Here is a 25,000-nt window from a genome sequence, read left to right on the forward strand (position 1 = left end):
AAAAGAAGAGTTGAGAGAAATGGTAGCAAAGTGGAACTGGGAGTCACCAGGGTACATGTGACAAATAATGTGTTTTCAGATGAAGTCACCATGGAACAGCATGTGGATGAGAAATAGGAGGTGGCCAAGGATAGATCCTTGGTGGAACTAAAGATAATGGTGTTAGAGATGAAAATGAAGACTTTGCAGCTGAATAAAACAAGACAGTCTCACCTACTGCCACAGTGTCAGTGCTGTGACATGGAAATGGTTTTTAAAAAAATATGCCAAAGGCTATAGGGCACATTGAGAAGAATGAGGAGGAAAAGCTTGTTTTCGTCAGTCACTTGAGACTTCAACCAAAATTTAATCAGAGGGATTCAAATATGGAGTTGAGAACAACGGACACAGATTTGGGACATGACAAAATATTCAAGGACTTCAAATGGCATCATGGTCAGCACAGATATCAGCTCAGGCCTGAAGGGCTTGTTCCTTGCTGCACTGTTGTGTGTTTTACGTTCTTTGACTTTAAAGAAAGAAGGTTGGAAATAAGACGGTAATGCGAAAGGGCCGTGTGGTCAAGGGTTCATTTTTTTTGAGAGGAGAGTCGAATTAAAGGGGAGAGGGAAAACACCTAAAAAGACAGGGAACTAACATCATCATTCAGGAACATGGATGCTTTAAAGCACACTGAAAAGAATAATGATTTTATGAGCACACTGTACCATCTTGTTTTCTAGGCATTAGGTCTCTACACATACACTCTTTGAAACAGCTCCCTTTTGGCTAGGCTGGCACCAGTCTTACTCTCTAACATCCCCAGCTGGTGTTATCCTACAGTAAGGTTCTCTCACTCTCTTCAGTACTGTAGCATTGTTTATTTAGGCTTACACACGTTACTGAATACAGCTCCCAAGGATAGTGTCTTACCCCTGCTCCATTGCAAGCTTGTGTCTCATCTGTTCTACTTTACTCTGCCTTGGTCGTATTGGAGTAACATCAACAGTTACAACACGTTTAGCATAATCATCTCATTATACTATAAATAAGTGATCAATAGTTTAGTGGTAACATCACAGACATCAGGAAGTCGGTCTCATTAGCTAGGTGAGTGCATTGAGGGCTTATCGGCAAAGAGGGATTAAAAAAAGATGAGTGTTCAGGTCGAAGGCAGGAGTTGCAAGAGAGGAAATTTGATCAAATCAGCTAGGGGAAGGGATGCAGAAAAAGAAATGGCCTCAATCTTCATGACAAGTCGTGAGCTTGCTGTATTTACTGTTAGAAGTGAAAGCTGATGAAACGGAGATGGGGTTAGGAATACAGGTTGTAATACAGAAAAGCAGAGAATTATCTGTACGTTATAGGATCACCTTGATTGATGAGAATTTTCAGAGTGCAGGGCAATAGTTTTCAAGTGATGCAACTAGATCTGGTCATGAATGCTGTGTTGAAGATTGTACGGGGGGCATAGCCAGAATCAGAGTAATAGTTTTATTGGGGACCAAAGCATCAAAAAGGTAGGTGAGGTTGACCAGTCAGTAGTTGCAGAAATGCTGTGGTGAATGAACCAAGATATCAAACAGGTAGAATTTTAAAAGTGCTGTTATAAACTAACAGAGGGAATAGCTTTTTATCTTAGCGACTGATACAAATGGCAATTGTATTGGGATGTAGAAAGGGAAGTGGGTTGTGAGTGATATTGGTGGTGATTAAAAGTGGTCTAATCTGTAACTGATATGATGGGCCATCAAGACCACGTGTCAAGATCAGAGGGTAAGCTATTCATGTAGTTTGGGGATTCTACATAAAGGGAGCAATAGAGAGGATAGGAAGACAGCATGATGAGTTGAGATGAAGGTTGAAATCATCAAGGATATTAAATCATTTGGGGCAAAGGCCAAGGGAGGAAAGCAGAGAAGTTATCCTGCACAAGTACTTTTTTTAAAAAAAATATTGTACTTGGGTGGGCCATAGAAAGTTGCAAGTTTGAAGAAGAAATTTAATGAACACAAAGTACAGCCCTTATTTTAAAAAAAAAAGCCTATCATGCACTGTTGACACATTTAATTCCTATATAACAATTGTTCACTTCTGGCAATTACAAGTGCAAAGCCTTGGACTACTTATAAATTAAAACATGTAAAGTTTGTATAGGTTTATACAATTACCACATTTTACATTACTAGCATCCTACTGTTGCCCCCAAAAGGTCTGTTGCACGTTTATTCATCTAGGAAGGATGTTAGTAGTCAAACTATACTTTTCAATTTTAAATTTCATACTCGGTGTTTTATTGGCCTTTTCCCGCTGCCATCACATCCATCTCCTGGTATGAAGTTTTTTTTAAAACCCCATTTTATCTCTTTTACCAAGCCAATGCCTTGATCTCTCACTTCAAGCTGCACACCTCTTTACATCACCATCTAACCATTGCCAGCCTGGGAAGGAATATACACAGCTAATGGACGAGTTTACAAATTTCCATTTACAGAAAAATAAAATACATAATTTTGACAAATTATTCACTGTATTTTGGTGGAGGTTGAAAAGACCCCAACCATGAAATCCAAATCCGCATCCTCAGCACAATGAAAAACTAAATATATCACCAACGTGGCTTTTCTAGTCACCTAACTTGAAATCAACGTATTAAAACAGCAATGGCAGGGCTTTGGATGTACCTAAGCATGAAAGACAAAAAAAACAAACTTCACATTGGTTCTTGTTTTCATTAACAATTGTTCCATAGAAGTGAAAATCAAGGAGATAAACTTTGATATATCACATTCAATTTGTGACAAGGAATCAATCTTACTAGTTTAAAACTAATATTCAATCTGATTCTGTATGCTATTCCAGCAGTAGAACTACCTGCATACCACAGGACTGGAGCCGACTTGCCAACAGTGCCAATCAGGATGGTGTGTATGCATTCAATGACTCAATAAAATTAGTAGGCAAGAAATTCAAATTGCACGCAGATATTCAATTTCATACATATGCACTGAGTGAGAAGGCTGTGCAATGATAACCTACACAGAGATTTACCCTGCTATTCTTTGAATAGCAGGGAATCTTTTCTATTTAATAGAATATAATTTAGTAAAAACATGTTTGCTCAATCACTCTTACAAGGTGTTAAAACGTTTCATCTCCATTCTAAGTGACCAGCCTTCACGAATATTGATGGTATTTCCCTTGATGAGCTTGGGACGGGTTTGGGGTGGATGGGGGATAAGAAGAGGAGCAGTGGAATTGCAGCCAAGTCTGATCCAACTATCATGTAGAGTGGCTATGCAGCTGTCCGCTAAAATGGCGAGCCTCCAGTTGCCTGCCACTTCAAGACACCACTTATGGTCCCCGGCCAACATTTCTATGGAGCATGCTGCAGGGTTCCAGCGAGGATCGGCATGAGCTGGAAAAACAGCATCTCATTTTCCACTTGGGCACCCTGCAGCCTCCTGGACTCAATATTGAGTTCAATAACTTTAGGGCCTGAGCACCTTCTTCCATGTCCTTCACCCAGCCCCACACCTTATAATATGAACTGCTTTCATTTAGCTAACCCATTTTCACACACTAATGGTCCCCATTAGCAGGTATTTTCTTCTTCATTCCTCAGTTTGTCCAACTGCTGTTCTCTGTCTGGGTTCCATCTCTACCTAATTTTTTATTTTTTTTAAAAACTTCCCCTCCCCCACACACACCTACCCACCGTGTTTCTGTAATTCCATCACATCCAGCCTCCTCCACAGGTTCCTAGAATGACAGCAATTGCAACAGCCCTTTTAGGACTTGACAAGTATTGGAAAACTGGGATTAGAATAATTAGGTGTTTGTTTTTGATTGGTGTAGACTCGATTGGCCTATGACTATGACAGATGTCAGTCTGCAACTCTTTCAATTCACATGATAAAGAAACATCTGAAGACATTGGATACTGCAAAGGTTTTGACCCCTGCAACATTCTGGCACTAGTACTCAAGTCTTATGTTCCAGAAATACTTCTAACAGTAGGCAAGCTGCTCTAGCGGAGCAACAAGATAGCAATATTCTCCATTGCCAGATAGATGCTCAGATGTCATGTCCACAAATGTCAGGTCAAATCCAACCCAGCCAATTATCATCTATCAGTCTACTTCCAATCAAAGTGACGGAAAAGTTTCCAATAGTGCTATAAAGCACAATTTGCACAGCTAAGAATGTTGGCCATTATAATATTCAAATGATTTTAAGTTTTCAGCATTTGCACTTAAATAATAACCACCCATCATTTTTATGGCTCTTAATAGATATAATGCAATATCCAGTTTTATTAAGATTTTATCAGCAGGTTGCAGCAACTAAAGGAATAATACATTAATTGGTTTAAGTGACACTTTTGAACTGATGGATAAAGAATAGCATCGTAATACACAAACATTTTCTAAATCATACACTTAGGCTTACTCAAGGTGTTCCACTTTTAGAGTATCAATGAACATTTCAGTTAGTCTGTTCTAACAGTTTGTACTCATGGTGTGCATTGTTCCCCATAAGCATTTTCATTGACAAATATTCCAACTTAATTTTCAAATGCACAACACAATTATTTGACATTTTTAAAATGATAACTTCTGAAACCTGAAGATTCTCATTTCAATTGAATTTATGCACTTTTGTTCAGAGAAAAGAATGTAGTTTTCCAGTCACATGAACAGAAAGAAATTAGAACACAAATGATTAGAGGCATTAAGAACAGATCACCTGTGCTTGCTAAATAGATATTGTTTATTAAGGCTTGTATTCTTCTAGAGGAAAGAAAAATCAACCCAATGATGTTCATTTACCTTACAGGCAATATTCCATAGACATAACTAAAATTGTCTAAATATAAGTCTAAATGATAGTTTTGTTTTTAAATTGAGGTCCATTTTTGTAACTAGGTTCAGAAGAGTTAATTGTTTGTTTTCTTTCTAACGATAGTAAAGTTCCTCTACAATAAACACGTGCAAGTTTCTGTGAACTAAAGCAACAGGCATGAGCACCGTTTCATGCTTTATCCAGTCGGCAGCAATTTCAATGGTTCCCTCATTCCACAGACATACAGTACAGCAAAGTACAGCTTTCGGACAGAAAAAAACAATCAAAAATATTTCATCTCAAAAATCAAGAGACGTTTGCATCAATTTATATTTTTTGAGACATCAACCATCGTTTCCACTATTTGCTCCTACATTAAAGCTCAGCTTTACGGAAGGAAGAGAAAAGAATGACCTTGGGATTTTCATGAGAGAATGCAAATTAACAGCGACTTGAAAAGAACACCAGAAAGCTCAAAGTTAACACACATCACCAAAACTAGTAACGTTGAAAGCATCACATCATCCAAACTACATAAGGCTGACGCAGTAATATTTCCCATTTTAAAAAAAAGAGCTTGAAAGGCTCATCTTCGTAGGATTGCTAAACAAATGCAGGCTAAAGCTTCAGTGTAACAGAAGTTACCAGTGACTGCTACAGCATTTTAGGTGCAAAATTACAAACAAAATGCAGACCAGTCTGGGCAAAAACAAAAACAGAAATGTACTAAAAACGTGATGTAGCTTAATTCCCCTGCACATAAAGATACCACTGGAGCAGAAAGCTTTGATTTTTATTTTCATTCTGATGCTGGGTCACAGCACCAGGTTTTCAGTTTTTTTTTTAAACTCATCAAGTCAAATGTTTTCTTATCATTTGTTTCGGTTCAGGCGCTCCTGCAGAGAAAGAGAAAAATTATTTTGAGAAAACAATTTAAAAAACTACTTTCCATTAAAATGAGGCATTCTGCACAACACAATGTACTAATTCCAACATGATTAAAATTTTAAACTATACAATTCAACAATAAAAATGTTCTTTTTGGTCAATATCTTCCCCATGATTTATGTTTGAGGAATGTGGGCTTTAGTACAAATTTGTTTGAAGTTAAATTATTTACATACACTAATTCACAGTATTATGAAGGCTTCAGAAAACATGCATTTTTTTTTGCTTGAAACAAGAAGTTGTATATTGTAGATTGGTGGAGTGCTAGTTGAAGAGTTAAGCTGCATTGACTGGAGAGATTGTGAACCATGGTCTCCAGACTCAAAAGACAACGAACATTATCAGCTAACAATATATCTCAGGTAATGATCCAAAGCCAGCAAAGCTTACAGAAGTGGTTCTCAGGATGCCAATCCTTTTGAGAAATTCTCGAATTATCAAGTTTGTTTCAGTGCACCTCAGCCATTGCGGCATACTCACACCAAGTCACTCATCAGTTCTTCTCAACTAAACCAATTTGTTAAACTCAAATGGTTGCAAATGTATTTTGAATACTAGACGCATTAGCCGAAAATTGCAAGGTTCTTGTCACAGACTTCACTGCAGGTAACTGTGGGTTACGATTTCAGGAATGTGCCAAATTCATCACCACATATCTCTTAACAGTTAGAGAGGGATAAGGGAAATCTGTGTTGCTAATGAGCTCTCAATTCCATGAAATGGAAGAGTTACAAGAATCAGGTCCCACGGCGGAATTCATAAAGATTTGGAAATGTCTTGCCCATATATTAAGTGCATCAGAAATGTACTGCAGCAGGCTTCTGAAAGTACACTGGTCATTGAAAAAGATTTCAGACAGTTTTGCGAAAAAGTGTAATATTTAATTGCATTTAGCTCCTCATTCTTTTGTAGTGGAAGGTTTCTTTGCATAAATATTATTTGGCAGACCTTAGTAATGGGAAATGAGCAACACTAAGATTTGCTGTCTCACCGATTATCCCACCAACTATCTAACTGTACTGCTAGCCAAGTTCTACCTTTTAAGATGGAGGGATTTTTGCAACAAAACAAGAGGAGCTAGTTTTCCCACCATTCACAAAATAAGCCCTTTTTGGAGCAAAGGCTAGTGTGCCTACATTTTATGGAATGCCATTCCAGAATTGCCAACGTTGCAATTTCGGAAGTATAAAGATTAATTAGTGAATATGTGCTCCTGAACATAATGGAAGTTAAAGACCTCATTTCATTTTTTAACTAAAGCAAACACTTCACTATCACAGAATACTGTAGGGTCACAAGGGATTTTTGATTTCACTCCAAGACACAATCAATAGTTTTCTAAAAACAACTTCATCTTTCCCAACCTCCCCCAGATTAGTTTTGCTCAACCAACTCCATGAGGTATCATGGGTAAATAGTTGTACTTCAATTAAAATAAGTCAAAGTCAAAGACCTATTGTCCACAATTGTCTCAGTAAAGGAAGAAATGCAGCAAATACAGTGTGGTCCTTCTGTGAGGTAAACATATTTAATTACAGGTAGACTGGCAGATAGGTTTTTCAAAACAGTAGTCTTTCATTACCTGTACTGCCAACTGTTAACCTCGACTTCTCCCAATGAAACTCTCAACTTGAATGATTAATGTGAAATGGAAGATTTTGCCTTTAGAACATCTTCCCTTTCTAGAATAGGAAAAGAAAAAGAGTCTACAATAATGAAAAAAATTAAACACCAAGATGTGCAAAATGTATATTTTACAATGATCCTGGCTCTCAACTTCTCAAAATTTTGTGGAGTATTTAAAGATAGAGGTGTCTATTGTGATGTAGTTGAGCAAATAATTTCAAAAAAGGAGAGAAATACAGCCCAGAGATTATTAACAAACTAAGTGTTAAAGGCAGCGTGATCTTCAACAGAAATTGAAGTATCATTACAGGTTGATTCAATGATAGAGGTTAGAAGCAGCGATGGGGAATGGAGGGCTACAGGTTATAGGGGACACAGGTGAAGTCAGAAGTTAAAGAAAGATTCAGGCTGGAAACAGGGTGATAAAGAATCAAAAGTAACTGGAGGATGCCAGAAAGGGACTGAAGCTCAGATGAGGAAGCCAGGTTGCTGCAACCAGCAATGTCAGCAATGGTTAGACCAGAAGTGAGTGACTAAGCAGAAAAATAGTCATTATTCGGTGTCACTGGACAAAACAAAATTTCTTCTATGCAGCAGTGGAGGTCAGTAACTTTAAAAATAAACTTGAATGTCTGAAGACTCGGATTATTCTTCGATAGCCTCAGCGGCTGCTCTGGAGTTATACAAGGACAAACAGGATAATAAGGAATATAGGATCAAGAATAGGTCATTCAGTCCCTTAAACCTGCAGCCATTCAATTTAATCATAGTTGATCTGGACCTCAACTGCACTGACCTGCCTGACTCAGAATTCTGAGGCCCTGGTTCACATTCCGTCATAAATGTCTAGTTGATAAACAGTCTTAATGACAGAACTGAATCACCAGCAGATACTTTACAACTGTAATCTAGTGGTTTATATGATGTTTGTAATCAAAAAAGTTTATCCTTAGTGTTTCTGGCAACACCATCGCTCAAACTGTTTGAAATGCCAATCCAGCTATGTGCCAAGATGCAGCTCAAATTTTACGATTCAAGATTTTAATCTTTGGAAACTGAGTTACATAGTCTGTGATCTACACATTCTGGTTTTTAATAAAACATGGAGGCTAATTTGGGTGATCAAATATTTATCATACTAAATGGACAATCTGAAAAATGTATTCACTGGGAACAGTGTGGTGATCTAGCCTACTTGTTTTCAAACTGTTGCCCCTGGATCCTACAAAGTTCATGTCCTTTTGGTGTTGCTTGCTTACTAGTGCATTATTCACACCACAATGTAGTAAGGAATACACTTTCTGAACTGCTTTCCATTGGGTGGGTATGCTACACTAAGTGATCCAAATAATCTAAATCAACATTCCAAGATATTTCTGCTAGTTTAAGCACACTGCCACATTTATTCTACTCGACAATGACCACTGCATAAATGGGGCAGTTCTGCATAAATGGGGCAGTTCTGCATAGAGCTGACACTGCACTTTTCTGCCTGCCAAATAGATTCACCCTTGCTGCTATTGTTCTTTCTTGCTGAAATTCAACAGAACTATTTATATTGAAAAGTAATTACATTAAGTTGCCATAGTCCTATCAGAGCATGGGACTGCTCTCTCATTATAAAGAGAGAGGGAGACAGAGGATGGTGGTTTAACCTGAGGGTCATCACACCTCAATCAAGGGGAGAGATTAAGAAGAGTTGTTCATAGTAACCTCAGCCAGTGCAGGAACTGAACCCATGCTATTGGCATCACCCTGCATTGCATAGTAACCATCCAGCCAACTGAGCTGACCAAGAGGTGGGCAGCAGAAAAATAAATGGGCTGACAAAAGGGAAGACAAAACTGAGGCAAAATTGGTGCATTAACAGCAGTAGGCATAAAAACTGGACTGCTATTCACATTTCTTCCTGCCTACGATCCCAACCCCCTCAAACTACTAACTGTAAGAGAAATACCAGCATTACCAGATGCTGTTGAAATCGATTTATTGTAATATTTTCCTTCACTCCTCTTGAAGATTGGGATAGGGATATTCTTTATCACAGACTATTACCATGGCCTGAAAAGCACATTTCTCCATTACCCCTAAAGTGCAGAGTGATAGGTCAAAGTATTACATATCTTTTCACCAAAAGATGAAACAAGCCTGAGTGGTTACTACTGACCGAGTAATGCTTGCGACCTGAACCAGTCCCAAGAGTCTACCATCAGTTTCCCTTATCTTTCCAAGAAGCTGGACAGTGTAGATGTATGAAGTAATGTAATCCATCCAAAAAAATTTGTTATTGGTAATACCAATACATACATGACGTACATAGAATTACGCCAAATATTACATTGTGCAGTTTTGCTATGAAATCAGGAACAATCTTAACTCAGGGAAATAACTGTCTTCCCAGTCTCCACCTTGGCACTTGGCTGGAATGGAAAACTACTGAACGACGATTCCTTTGTTGCTCTAGATTAAGTTTTCTATTGACGCTTACCCGAAGTCTTTGAAGCAAAACTTGAAGAGGATGAGGACTGATGCAGCGATTCTGATGCAGCTCATTCTCCCTGATGCTTGGATGACTGTGCCTTCATAGGAACGGTGGCTGGAAGGGGAAGAGGAGTGGGATGACTTTGAGCACTTGCCAGCCAAAGGCAAGTCAGACACTGATGCTTCAGCCAATTTGGACTTTTGACTTTATGCATTAATTTGAACTAAGGGTTCTTTCTTTTACTTTCTTCAGAATCTTTGACAATGCAACACTGGTCAAGAGGTAGGCAGTAATCATGATCACCAATGACAGGAAAGGCATTGCACGGAGTTAGAAACAAGAACCAAATCTCATGCCAAGCGTTAAAAATGGCCATGGCACTATAGACTCTAAAGAGCAACATAATTCTGCCCAATGGCAATGGGAGAAAGAACTGAAGAGCAATGCATTGTACACTACATAGGGCATGAAAAATATAACGGGTCACAACAGGAATAGGCATCCTAAAATCTCCTTCCATATGGCTTCGGATCATTACCAAACTTTGTGGAAGAAATAAATGGAAAATTAATCCTTTTTTCCTATTAGTCATTGATTCTGTACTTCTACATTTAAAGCAATAGGTACCATAACTAAAGCATAAGGTATCTACAGAGCTACTTATAATGTTGAGAACACCAAATGCCACACCAGTACCAATTCTGAATGACCAAACATAGACCAGTGAGAAACAGTACACTGACTGAATTAACTTCGAATGACAAGGTTCAGATGCAACATTTCAAAGGTAAATTGCGCTGACAGTTTTCTCTAAAAACACGTGTTCTGTATTTTTTGCATATGATACATGCCATGTATAGTCCCCCATTAAATTTATTACTAACAAAATCACCTCACATTTAAAATTTTACTTGCAATGTGAAGAAAGCACAGAGTCAGAAAACATTGTACATTTTTATTTTAAGCTTCACTGATTGGGACAGAGCAGGGTGAGAAGTGAAGCCAGAAAACTCAAAGAAAAAAATTCATTAAGCATGTTGAGCGAAGCAAAGCATGGTTTTCCTACCATTCTTTCATGAAACTAATCTCCAACATGATTGTCATTAAGGTTGCATACTCAAGGACATCATATGAATGCAGCTCTTAATATTGAGCTCAAACAGAATAGTATTCTTACCCTTCTCCCAATATTTTGTCTGAAAAAAAAACCCAGAAAATTGCCATGTTGGAAATTCTAAGCAAGAACCTATATCTGACTTTGCACTATAGAGACCAAGGGCACACTGATTTATTGTATGAAATGGGTTTAAAATCATGTACCATTATAATAAACGAACAAAGAGCATGACAATTCACCAGTTAATAATGTAAGGACTGATTTCTTTTTTAAAAAAATACAAGTAAAAAAGTGTGTTTTACGTGATTTATGAGAGGTCTCAACTTTCAACTATTTATTTTTAAAGTATAAGCAATCTTCCTTCACATTTTGGAATAACGATTAAATGTACAGGTTTTATCATTTCATTGTAGGATCGATTTACCAATTTACGGTTTTTGTACTGATTATACTCCTCACATGTCAGCTCTTTTTCCTTATCTCTGGGGTCAGGATATTTGGCAGCCTCAAATACCAAGGATTTGGCTCAAGTCACTTAGTGACTTTGTCAGCTTATTGTTTGTTCTCTGTATTCAAGTGTAATTGGCTCCATCTAGTTCCTATGTATTTCTGGGCCTTTTTCTTCATTCTACCCTTCTAGCCCAAATGACTCGACTGTTACTGGTCTATCTTCTATTGGAATTGGAGACAAAGGGAAAAAATATCTGAGAACAATGTGGCAGAAGAAGCTTAGAAAAAGATTGTAATGGTAACAGCACCATCTTATTTACAAATCAGCAAAGCCAAGATTAACAAACAGTCACAAGATTCTGCTGTCAAGTCTGCGTATGATCAGCCTTTTGTTTTCTATTTCCGGGTTACTCGTAATTTAAAGTAAACAAAAAACTTTTCAAAACTAGTCGTTTCTCTATATTTACCTGTAAATAATGAGAAGCCACTGGTAGAGAAATTTTGTCCTAAAAAGTTAAAACAAAAGGAATGTCTTTTGATTTTTTTTTAAAAACCTAGCATGTTACTGTTGTCATACACAGAAACTTCACCCACCAATGGGAAAATGGCAACTATAATATACACAATAAATTTCCTATGCCAATATCAAAGTCCTCAAATTTTGTTTAAAGCAAGTGGCTGCATTTATTGGTTCTGATTAACAAAAATACACAAATTTTAATCATTTAATGCTGCTTTAGTTAACTATTTTAAACTGACATCAAATTGGTTTGCTGTGGCCTCAAACTCCTCTCCTTCTCCAAACTGGTGTTACTCCTTGATCATGATGACTACATCATCAATATGTTCAGTCCATGCTCTCAATCTGTTCATCCAGCAAAAAAAAAAGTTCCTCCCTGAAATGACCTAGCCAGGACTTGTTTGCTAACAAATGTGCATGTCAAAAAAGCAGAATGTCTTAAATTACTTCAAGTTGTGAAATAGGAAAACTATAATAAATGTGGCCAAAAAATTATTTATAGGATTGCTACTGGTCACTAAGACATTTTAATCTACTACTAGAAACACAAATCACCTTAGGATGAAGGCACTTAACTATTTATTAACACTAGTTTATTTTAAAGACTCTGGGGATCTTTAAGATAAATCTGTGATTTAAAACAAAATGAAGATTTTGTAATTTGTAAAACTGATGTGTAAATTTTACGGATGAATGTTCTATGATGCAGAACTATTTAAAAATGTATTCTGAAATAAAGAAGCATTTCAAACTTTAAAAAACATAAGGGCTCTTGCTATCCACAATCACATAATTGTATTGTCATCACGGATATGGCTAACAACGTTCTGCCTTTTTGTGAAGCTTACTTCTTGATTACACTTCACTGTCTGGTCTACCCTGAAAAAGCCTGGTGGCAGCCTTCATTGTAAAAATCATGATTTGCTCTCTTTCTCCCCTACAACACTTCTGCATTCCCCTCTTTCAAACATGTTACATTGTCCTGTCTTTGCCCTCTTCTCTAAAATTGCTATTTTCCATCTTTCCTCAAGCACCACATTGAGATGCTTACTGGTTTATTCTCAGCTCAGACTTATCTCTCGTGATTTCAATTTCCATTTGAACTTGTCTTGCCCTTCTGTCATCGCTCAACTTCATCTTCCATAGAAGCTCTCCCATCCATATTCATACAGATTCCCTCGATTTTGCCATTTCATGTGGACTCAGTTAACCATCAGATATGGTTAACTTCAGTACCACCACCATCCCTATGACCATTTCAACCATACTTCCTTCAAGCCTTGAAGCAAACTTTAATTTGAAGGTCAATAAATAATTTAACCTATCCTAATGACTCCCTCTCGTATGGTCCTCATCATTAAGGGGTGTAGATAGGGGACAATACTATCCACCCCGTTTACTATACTAGTTTAACAACCCACTCAAGAGCTAGCTGGATGACCTTAAGCACTTTCAAACTTTTAGCTCCGTATCAGAACTATTTACTTTGGAAGTACCAGCTTGGAAAGCAAATGCAACACCAGCAATGCTCCACCAAACCTCAAGTCTCAGAAGCAGCTCATGGATTCCTTCATTTTAAGAAGGTTACCATTCATTCAATTGCTTCTCATGCTTCCACTACCTCACCTAGCGGAGGTTCCCTGCCCCATGGCAAACTTACAACTTTGGTTTCTCTTCTAATTGCAGATATAACCTCTAAGCTTATAGAACTACACTTCCTGTTCACTGGAGTCTACATGACTCCATAAATCTCCCTTACATATATACTACCTTTCCTAGTTATTAACAGTTCTAAAGAAGGGTCATTAGACCCAAAACATTACCTTTGCTTTTTCTCCATAGATGCTGCCAGACCTGCCGAGTTTCTGCAGCAATATACATTTTTTAGATTTCTAGCATCCACAGTTCTGTTTTATTTCCACAAATTTCCTTGTCGGCTCCCATGTTACCTTATAATTGAAACAGTCCACCTTCAACTACTATCCTCCTCCTTTAGCATTGCACCCTTATCATATATAACAAGCCCTCAATCTTACTTGTCACTGAAAATGACTGATGCATCTCCAACTTCCCTCAACTGTCCAAAGCAAGCATCCTGGTATCTTCAAATTCTGTGGCCAGCTTTCCCAATACTACATGCTTAAAGCTCTCCAAATTGGGTTTCCATCCCTGCCACTGAAATGCCCAGTCACAAATGATATCCTTATGAACTCAACAGCCCAGCTTGTCTGCATTCCAGTTTAGTGGCAGTATTCTCACTGTTCCATTCTTGATTATGATTATTACAGCATCTCAAACAACAGACTCTCTTCCCACCATCACACCATTTCTGCAGCCCAACCATCATATATCCTTGGTCCCCTCCTCTCTCTCATCTACATGTTTCTCTTGGCTATATCAGCTAAAGACAGAGAGTGTTACATACATTAGCTCATGATACCAGCTTTCCTCCATTTGTCTCAACTCCTGTGATGCAGCTGCACAATTAATACAACTGATTCATTATCCAGACTCAAATGTGCCAGGTGGCCCATTAAACACTGGGAGGACTAAAGCCATAATCTTTAGGCCTAGTCAGGTGTCTCCTCACCAATGACTTGGACAACTGTCCAAAGAAGCAGACTATTTGATCATGAACTTACTTGCAACACAATTCTCTCCATTTTAAAGATTTTCACACCTTGAATATTGTCCACTGCCCAACCTCCAAGCTTACTGTCAGCTGAAACCATCATCAGAGCCTGTCACTTCCAGACTCAACTGTTCTAAAAGGTGCCCAGAATGGTTTGCCATCCTCCATAAACTTAAGCTTCTCCAAATGAAGTCAGTATCTTTGTCCGATCTTAACACATTATGGCCATTTCAAATCAATCATTTTCTTAGTCGTTGCCAATCTAAATCAGCTACAAATCAATTTAAAATATTTTCAAAATGTAAAATTTTATTCTTTTTGTAGAAATCTCTTCATAACTTGTCCCTTCCCATTTCTGCAACTATCGCCAGTTATACAACTCTCCAAGAATTCACTAATGCTTCATTCCAGCCTTTTTATTTATATCTAGGCTTTAAACTCAATTTCTACTCTATACCTTGACCCTTTTCACTTTTTCTTTTAAGAGTTACTATAAAATCCCAAATCATCGTCCAAGCTTTTAGCTACCTCTCAGAATATCTCTTTTTGATTCAATTATATTTTTGTCTGATTTTGGGTCGTGAAATTATATCCATAAAGGTGCTATAAAAATGCCCATTATTATAAGTCAAAATTTTACTGAATTTTCTCAGGTAAAAGAAAATTTAAAGAGAATGAGAGAGATTTCATTTTTATAATCAATATTTACTTACTATAATGATTGTTACAACATTGCACTAATATTGATTGCTAAAAATGCATCAGTGTAATCAAAATAAGAACATGGTCAAAAATTGAAACAAGAGTTTGATTTGACCCAGCCAAGGGTTGACAGAAGTTGTACAGCTTTGATACTTAGCCTAATCAGACCAGACTGGGCTTCAAACATATTCAGAACCATATATTACATTTAGTAGGCTCCATATGTCCTCATCTTTATATTTAAAAAAAAAATTAAAAAGGACGTTGTTATTTTTGATCTGTAATATCAATAACCTTTCCAAATCAATCTGAAGGTTAAGAACAAACTAACTGGCATAATTACAGCATTAACCTTCCTTATTGCTTTGCTGCTGCTTTGTCGCAACATGGTTGAATTAAGGCTTAAATTAAGGTCTGCTATTAAGCAAAACAATACACAATTGGCTTGGATAAAATGAAAGTTTAATTGAAAATGAATTTAAGCATTGGTAATTCAAAACCCAAGTATCATTGTTCATTTAAACAGAAACCCATTTGACAAAATATATTTGAATTATTGAAAATAAGAAATTTTAAGTATCATTTTTAGCCGCTGTACATGGTAAGTTTGAAGCTATAGGCAAAATGAATAGCTTAGTCTACACAAACACAAACTAAACAAGTGTAACAGTATCTGCATAGAAATCTGGATTCTAGCCTGCTACTAAATTTAAAATTGCTGTACAAGACAGACATTCATGAGGTTGCAGACTAGCTCGCCAAGCCAGTAGTGCAAATCTGGATTGCACACCATTTATAAAAGGCCTTGCTTGAAAGCGCTGGGAAAAAAAAAAGGTTTCTATAAAAAAGGATGTTCAAGCCACCCCAGTAGATTACAGACTGTGCCAGGAAGGTGATAATCTACCTAATTGTTTCAAATCCACTTCCATAATGTAACATGCATCTGACTACAAGACTTAATTACTAAAATTGTTACTTGTCTTTTTGGATTAGAATGTATGTTAAATCGTGAATTATACAACAATTGAAAAATTTAAGTTACCAGTACTGGATGCAAAATAAGGGGGGCGAAGGACCCAATGTAACATTTTATGAAATAATTCCATCTTTTTAGGAATAGGCAATAATTAAAGAACCATGCTAAATTGCCTGTAGTGTTCAGGGATGTGTAGATTAGGGGGTTATAGGGGAATGGGTTTGGGTGGGTGCTCCGAGGGTCAGTGTAGACTTGTCGGGCCGAAGGGCCTGTTTACACACTGTAGGGATTCAATGATTCTATGATTCTATGAAAGTTCTGCACAGAGTCAGACAGACAAATGGACACAGAAACAGATACATTTTACAAATAGGGAGTGAGAATGCATATCCACTAACAATTATTGCTTCATAGCTGGGAGTACTCAGACCAATCACTAATATACAGTCAGCAAAACAGAATTGCAAATACACACTAAATCACCATCATGAAAATAAAACCACAGCAAAGCACAAGCCGTTTAGCCCCTTGAATATCCACTGTCACTCAATTAGATCATAGCTGATCTATATCTCAATTCCACCTAGTTGCTGTGAACCAGCTCCTTGATGTCCTTATTGTACAATGATCTAGATCTTGAAATTTTCCAGTCGATCTTACTTCCACAGTTGTGAGAGAAGATTTCCAAAAGCTTCCATTGCCCTTTGCATGGAAAATATCTCTGGTCTCATAGAAACAGAATATAGGAGCAGAAAGAGGCTGTTCAGCCTTTCAAACCTACTTCAAAATTCAATATGATCACAACTGATCATCCAACTCAGAATCCTGTTCCCACATTCTACCCGTGCCTTTGATTCCTTTACGTCAAGAATTGTATCTAACTCCTATTTGATGACACTCAATGTTCTAGCCTCAACCACTTTCCTTGATAGAGAATTCCATAGGGTCATCACTCTCTGGTTGAGGAATTTTCTCCTTACCTCAGTCCTAAATGGCCTACGCTGTACATTTAGACTGTGATGCTTGGTTCTGGACTTTCTGGTCATCAGGAATAACCTTCCAGCATTTACCTTATCTATTTCCTGTCAGCAATGTCTAGGTTTTATGAGATTCTCCCTCCTCCTCCTAAACTCAGTGAATACACTTTGAACTGATCCAATCTCTCTTCACACATCATAGAATCCCTACTGTGTGGAAGCAGACCATTCAGCCCATCGAGTCTACACTGACCCTCTAAAGAGCATCCCACCCAGAGCCAGGCCCATCCCCAGCCTATCCCTATAACCCTGCATTTCCCATAGCTAATTCACCTGGCCTACACATCCCTGGACACTACAGACAACTTAGCATGGCCAATCCACCTAACCGAGTTGTAGAGTCGTAAAACAGACCCTTCAGTCCAACCAATCCATGCCAAACAAATCCAAACTAAACTAGTCTTATCTGCCTGCTCCTGGCCCATTTGCCTCCAAATCATTCCTATTCATGTTCTTATCCAAATGTCTTTTAAACACTGCAATTGTACCCGCATCCACCATTTCTTCAGGATGTTCATTCCACACGCGAACCACCCTCTGTGTAAAAAGATTTGCCTCATGTTTTTTTTTAAAATCTCTCTCCTTGCACCTTACAAGTGTGCCCCATAGTCTTGAAATCCCCCATCCTAGGGCAAAGACAGTTATAAAAGAGGCAGCGTGCTAACTACTAAGCCACTATGCTGCCCCATTCTTGCCAGCACAATAATCCAACTGGTAAACCTTGTTGAACTCATCCAAAGCCACAACATCCCTTTTCAGATAAAAAGACCAAACTGCACACAATACTCCAGGTGTAGTCTCACCAAGCCCTGCACAATTGAAGCAAGACATCCCTACTTGTGTACTCTAATCCTCTCGCTAAGGCCGCATTTGCCTTCTTCACTGCATGCTTACTTTCAGCAACTGGTGTACAAGAACACCGAGGTTTTGTGGCACCTCCCCTTGTCTTAATCTATCACTGTTCAAATGATGATCTGCCTTCCTGTTTTTGCTACCGACGTGAATAACCTGACATTTATCCACATTCTACTTCATCTTGAGGTTGGTTGGCTCGCTGAGCTGGTTTGTTGTTCCGCAGATGTTTCATTACTGTGCTTGGTAACATCCTCAGTGCAGCCTCTGATGAAGCGTCGGAAAATACACCGACGCTTCATCAGAGGCTGCACTGAGGATGTTACCAAGCACAGTAACGAAATGTCTGCGGAACAACATACCAGCTCGGCAAGCCAACCGACCTCAACGCCCACAACCCGAGCTACAGATCTACTCCAAAATCTACTTCATCTGCCATGCATTTACCCACTTGCTCAACTTGTCCAAAATCACACTGAAGCATTCCTGCAACCATCCACTTAACTTTGCGTCATCTGCACACTTAGTGATATTACATTTAGTTTCCTTATTTAAATCATTAATATATTGTGATTAGTTAGTGGTTCTAGAACTGATCCTTATAGTATCCCACTGGTCACATTCCACCATTCAGGAAGAAACCAACTGATTCCTCCTGCTTGACAATCAGTTCACTATCCATGTCAGTTACACTACCCCCAAACCAATGCATTTTAAATTTTACTCGCCAATCTCTTATGTGATATCTTATCAAAAGCCTACTGAAAAAGTCGAATTAAACTACCTACACTGGTTCCCCCTTATCAACTCTACAAGTAAACATCCTTCAAAAATTCCAATTGATTCATATAGCATGTTCTTCTTTTCTGATCCAGTCACTGTTTAAGTGCTCTGCTATTAAATCTTTTGTAAGAGACTCTAGCATTGACCCCACCATTGACGTCAGGCTAAATGGTATATAACTCCCTGATTTCTCTCTCCTTTATTAATGTGAGGTTATACCACTTACCTTAGTGTAAATTCTAAATGGCAAAGCTCTAATTTTGTTTTTTAATATTATGACCTCTTGTTTTAGATAGATGTGTAATTACACCTCTGATTAGGTTGCTTAGAAAATATCTGCCAGTGAAGTACAAATCCATGGGGCTCTATGCTCTTTAATCGTTGTCTTAAATGTAGGGATGGATTTGTTCTTAAAAAAGAACTCCTGTGGTACACAAAGGAGTGCATACAGTATACAATTGCTCTGTAATAACACACTGCTACCTTTACTGTTGAAGAACAAGTATTTATCCTCTTCAAGCAGTTCCAAATGTCACATTTTACTATCAGTTTTGCATTGACTTTTACGTATTTGAATATGAACAGCTTTTAAAAAAAACTAAACAAATTGAATCTGAAATAATTTGTTAAATGCATTTGCACATACCTATTCCCCAAGATCATCTGCAGTCATTGCTTTTGAATAAATAAGGGCAAGAAAAATAATTTAAAAGATAGTAGAATTTACGGATACGTTAGACATAAAATTTCATGATTGAAATTTTAGTGTATTTTTACAGCAGCCTACAAAGTCAAAAATTTGAACACATTAACAAAATATCAATTTTAGTTCCAAACAAAGTGCCATAAATCCCACGCCACCTTCAATTTAGAACAGCTCATCATTCTTTACTTTGATACATACGTCATGATACTAATCCTGTGAAATAGAATATGCAAAATACCACTTTCAAATAGCTATTTTGAATGGAAAGCCTGATATCAGGTTGGGCCAATTAGTGCAATGCTAAGCAAATTTCTGGAATCCAATGCACAAAATAAAAGTAATTTAGCTGTAGGGCCAGGGATTTTGAATTGGGGGGGGGGGGGGGGCGGGTGTTGCGGGGATGTTGAAAGAAAAAGACTCCTGCTAATTGGTGTATAATTCCTAAAGTTTCAATTGCAATCAATTCAAATGTTCTTTTTCGTAAAAATATAATGACACTGTCCATGAGTTTCAGTTATAATTACATTTCAACCTAATTTTAGTTACATTATGTTTAAGAAATTAAATATTTCTTTCACAGCTAATGATTGGATTGGAAATTCAATTGAAAAAATAATTAATTTCATGCAATCAAAACATAAATTTTACAATAAAATACCACCTTGTTGGCTGGTAACTTCAGCACAAATGCATGAATGATCTGGCAGGGCTTACCTTACGTACAACTTCCTCTTCTTCTTGACGCTTTTCATAATGTGAAAAGTCATCAAAAATTGAGGTGGTATGCTTGTAAGTAGCAATAATTTTGAGCACTTGCTTGGCTTTCTCTAAAGGAACCTCCTGAGTGTCCCGAGAGTTAGTGACTGGCTTATTATCATTGTTTTCCAAACGGATGTGCCTCAGCTGGTTATTAGGCACGTCCTTTACAAAGATCCACTTAACATCAAATTTGCCTTTCCACTTGTCCTGTGACCAAACCCCGGCACATGTACCATAGTCCACTGGCGACTTCATTTCTGCCACTCCACAGAAGTGTCCACTGCCATTCACACTGAATAATAAGTAAACAGGAGCTTTTCCAGCCATCGAGCGATAAGCACTGTCCAAGCGTTTGTTGCCGTGTTCGGTACTACACCAAATGGAGTACTTGATAGAGCGATGGATATCATCCTCAGAGTAGCTCTTGATAATAAACACTCGGCCATTTTTAAGATTCCAATCAAAGTCTTTTGGGTTGTAGCAGTATGCAGCCTTCAATTTCTCAAGAACAGGATGAGTCTCATTGCTTGGTGGAGAGCTAACCGGTAGACTACCCACCGAGTTGCTTTCGTTACCAGTTCCACTATTTTGACCAAATGCTGCCCCTCTATTGCGAGGGGCTATCCATCGGTTCTGTGGGGTTTGTTGAGGATTCTGATAAGATTGTTGTGGAAGTTGTAATGGCTGAGCTGGAGGGGGTTGAGTCAACTGCTGCTGTGGAACTGCCTGAGTATTAGGGTCCTGATGGGTTGGAGGAGCTTTTGGTACAGGTCCTTTATTGTCCCATGTACCAATGTCCATATTATGTTTTATAGGTGGTGGGGGCAATGCAGAACCTCCTACTGCTGCTCCAGTCTTTGGTTTTAATTTTGGTTGAGGCTTGGCTGGTTTACTTGCAATGGCAGCCCACGATGTTGGCTTTGGAGCAGATACACCAGCTGCTGAGCCATTTCCAGGTGCTGTGTTGGTCATACCTGGACTGTTTACCACAGATCCTACAGTCTTTACACCTGATGTCACAGCTCCAATCTTTAGTCCAACCATCCCCTGTTCAATGCTATTCATGCCTGGTGCCTTATTCAAGGTATCATTTGGAAACCCTGCCTGTCCATCTACTATTGTTCCTCCCAAAGAACTAGGTGGGTAACTATAGCTACTGCCATATGCTGAGCTTGGTGTTTGTTGCCCCTGAGATCCACCAGTTCCCCATGCAGAAAACCCTGGATTTTCAGGGAAAAAGTTGAATCTATGTTGGTTTAAATATGGGGTACTGCCTAGTCCCCCAGGCTGACCAAACACAGCATCATGCATGAAATGATGGTCTCCATTACTCAGCTGTCCATAGGTTGTTAAATATGGAATAGGAGGATCACCGCCAGTGGACCATGGTGCTGCTTCACTAAGAGAATAGGAGAATCCAATGGAAGGGGCATAATAACTTGACAAATATGGATCAGTCATTGAAGGATAGCTGTTGCTCTGTTGATTGAAAAAGAAAAATATAATTATAATACAGTTGTTTTCAAACTATGCATTCCTCCTTCCCTTCTGCCATTTAACTTTTTAAGAAGTGCTTTGTTTCATCAAGATTGCAGTTAGTTGCAGACAATTAGATTTCATGAGATCTTTAATTTCAAATATACTTTAAATTTTAAAGTCGCTACTGAACCTCTACCAGATCTACCATTTTTAAATTGTGGAAACAGATCGCATTTAGAACTACCAAGTCCAAATAATATATTAAAGGTACATTCAATTAGAATATCACAACATTTCACAAGTTTTCTCACAAAAACTATGGTGTTAGAATTTTTGGGGTAAAAAATAATATGCCTACTTTAAAATAATTTGTAAAATTTGGGCATTACTATTGTTGCAATTTCCTCAATTATTTCATTAAAAGAACAAATTCTACAATAAAAATTGGAACAGAAAATTAACCAGACCTGTGAGTTCACAGATGTAACAATCTACTCTACATATTAGTATTAGTAACGTAATACGAGAAGGTCATTCACCTAGAATTTCAAATGTAGGAACGAGTTTTAGGACCTGTTAGTGGAAGCAGTATCCTATACAAATAACCCATTTAAAAACACTCCATTAACACAAGCAAGCAGCTGGACTCGTGAATATTTTTCAGTCAGTCCTAACTTTTCCTGTTAATCTTACCACAATAAATTTCTGCAGAAATTTCAGGATGTCACAGCAGGACTACAGTCTCCCCTGTGGAGTGTGGCAACGCAGCCAAACATAAAATAAACAAACTTTTTAAAGTAGGGCTAAGAGATGTAAATATAAATTGCAAAATCTGGAAAATAGCTAAAGGAAACTACAGTCTTTATTTCCTATTTGGAGCTTTTAAGTACATTTAAGACCTGCTGACATCCAGTTAATCTCAATGAAGTGGCAACAGGTCAGCAGTTATTTTAAATATTTTAAAATTAAGTTAAGAAACTGGACTGCCTGAAAATGTTAAAAACTTTCTTTCTCACAAGTTACAGTCTCACTGAAATTAGTGAAATAGTTTCATATTACTTGCCAGAATCCATTGACTATCAGATCGTCAACTTCATGTCTAACCTGCACTGCAGAGTTTGCACTGACGCAATGCAAAAAAAATACTGTCTCAATGCTAATGGTCTTCCTTAAAAATGTATTTATGAGATGCAGGTATTGCTGGCAAGGCCACCTTTTATGGACAATTGCCTTCAAGGTGTCAGCAGTAGTGAGCCACATTCATGAACTGCTGCAGACTATCTAATGACAGCACACCCATAGCGCCATGGGAAGAAGAATTCCAGGACTTTTAAACAGCAACATAGTACAAAGCAAGGGTGATTTATGACTGGAAGGGGAACTTGGAGGTGATGTGCCCTGCATTTGCATTCCATGTCCTTCAAGATAGTAAAGATTGCAGGTTTGGAAGCTGCTACTTGTTTGGCATCAAGTGCTCTTTTTAGACATCAATTAAAATCAGGATTTCTACAATGTACATTACATAGCTCACACACATGGTTTGGGTAGTCTTGACATTAATACAATTGAATTTATCAACATTCTATTTTTAAACAAAATAAATGCCCAGCAGATTAGAATTTAAAATTGATTTCCAACAACTGACAGCGTTTCAGGTATTGTGGCATTTCTTTTTTTAAAAAAAAAGACAGTCCCATGTTAATTGGAAGAGTAGTGGAATTGGCCTTTCTATAGAATCATCGGAATCGTAACGAGAAAACCAGGCCACCCATTAAGCTTGTACCAGAGTATCAATGAACTGAAGCTAATTATTCCAATGCCAGATCCAAACCTTTTCTGGCTCTCTTAAATACATTTTCAAATAATTATCCAATTCCTTGAACAACCTGTATTAATATAGTGTTTTTACTGCAGTAAAACCTCCCAAGATATTTCACTTCAGAGGTTTGACAAAATTTGACAACAAGCAAATGCAGAGTAAAAGTTAAGACAAAGCTCCTTAAAACCCAGAGAGAATTTCAGAGCTCAAGCCACAGCCATGGATAGTTAAGACAGAGTGGAGCAGCATAAACATCTGAGGGACATTGGGTAAAAATAGATTGCAGACATAAGGGAGTGGCGATGGTGAGATTTGGAAACAGAGAATTTTAAAATCAAGGTATTGCTTAAATCAGGGGCCAATGTGGGTCAGCAAACATAGGGCTGAAAGTGGAACAGCACCTGGTGCACTCTTATCAGGTGGAGTTCAATGCCTTCTAGAATGAAGTTGCAGAGCTACTCGTGCCACATCCTAAAAATCCTTTGCAAAGTCAGTAAGACTCAAGAAAAAGTTTTGACTCTAGTGAAAACTTTGCAAGATTTAAATTTGATAAATAAAATATCATTTTCGATTGAAATGAATAGTGGTCCTTTATTCTGTTAAAAAAAACACACTCAATTTGCCAACTGTACAATTGCAAGCTGTGGCAGACCAGTTGGCATAATTCCATTAAAAGCCAACAGAAATGACTTCGTTGTGACTGGCTGTAAACTGAAATCAAAACTCCCATTGTCTGAAAATAAAAACTCAATTATGCATTCTATCTAATTCTAGTCATCACAATTTAGGGTGTGAATCTATTAGACAAGGTGCCGAAAACATTTACAAGAATGTAACTGAAGTCCCTCTTCCCTGTAACCAAAGATATATTTAACAAGCTGGCATTGTGCCACTTAAAAACGTGGTTAGGAAAGGTGTTCAAAATCTTAGGGGACCTAGACAAAGTAGGTAAGGAGAAACTGCTCCTGTTGGTGAAAGGGTCAAGAACTATGAGGACACGGATTTAAAAAGGTTATGAGTAAAAGAACCAAATATAATGAAAATAACTTTTTTTTTTTTTAAGGACAGTAAGTGATTAGGATCTGTTTGCAAGTCTGACGGAGGTAGATAAAATCTGGCTTTCAGTGGGAATTAGCCAACCCAAAACTGATAGACAACAAGGAGTAGTGCATTGGGACTAGCAGAGATGCTCTTCTATTGAACTGGCAATGACACATTTAAGCCTTCTGTGCCGGAAACATTCCATGATTTTCATAAATTTCCTCAAACCAACAATTAAAAGTAGCCT

The 25,000-nt window shown here is 37.9% G+C and overlaps 1 protein-coding gene and 1 long non-coding RNA gene across 7 annotated transcripts in view; one reads left to right on the top strand and one right to left on the bottom strand.

Annotated features, from left to right (window-relative positions):
- LOC125485426 overlaps positions 1-25,000 on the top strand; it is a 104,374-nt gene that overhangs the window by 13,495 nt on the left and 65,879 nt on the right. The window lies entirely within an intron of this gene.
- ythdf1 (YTH N(6)-methyladenosine RNA binding protein 1) lies at positions 4,730-22,751 on the bottom strand. 5 transcript variants are annotated; one of them, XR_007264156.1, is made up of 4 exons: positions 20,370-21,922; positions 11,915-11,953; positions 9,887-9,994; positions 5,621-5,720 (listed from the first exon to the last, which is right to left on the bottom strand). XR_007264156.1 is itself a non-coding variant. In XM_020530588.2 (3 exons), exons 1-3 carry the CDS (start codon positions 21,873-21,875, stop codon positions 5,697-5,699), a joined length of 1,569 nt encoding a protein of 522 aa, XP_020386177.2. In that variant the 5' UTR covers positions 21,876-21,922; the 3' UTR covers positions 4,730-5,696. The 5 variants fall into 5 exon arrangements, 2 of the variants coding, with proteins under 2 accessions (XP_020386177.2, XP_048464075.1); XR_007264155.1 differs by lacking the exon at positions 5,621-5,720 and adding an exon at positions 7,354-7,454; XM_020530588.2 differs by lacking the exon at positions 9,887-9,994 and having other exon boundaries at positions 4,730-5,720.

This window comes from Rhincodon typus, chromosome 19 (assembly GCF_021869965.1).
Source record: "Rhincodon typus isolate 14 chromosome 19, sRhiTyp1.1, whole genome shotgun sequence".
Classification (NCBI taxonomy): domain Eukaryota; kingdom Metazoa; phylum Chordata; class Chondrichthyes; order Orectolobiformes; family Rhincodontidae; genus Rhincodon; species Rhincodon typus.

What these genes read in the sequence shown, in the direction of transcription:
- ythdf1 (XM_020530588.2), bottom strand. Translation starts at nt 21,875, where the DNA reads ATGACTGATCCATATTTGTCAAGTTATTATGCCCCTTCCATTGGATTC. An exon ending in AAGAGGAAGTTGTACGTAAG is followed by an intron (nt 11,954 to 20,369) that starts GTAAGCCCTGCC and finishes TTAACTTTTTAG; the next exon opens with GACAAAATTTCTCTACCAGT. An exon ending in TGGCTTCTCATTATTTACAG is followed by an intron (nt 5,721 to 11,914) that starts GTAAATATAGAG and finishes CTTTCTCTGCAG; the next exon opens with GAGCGCCTGAACCGAAACAA.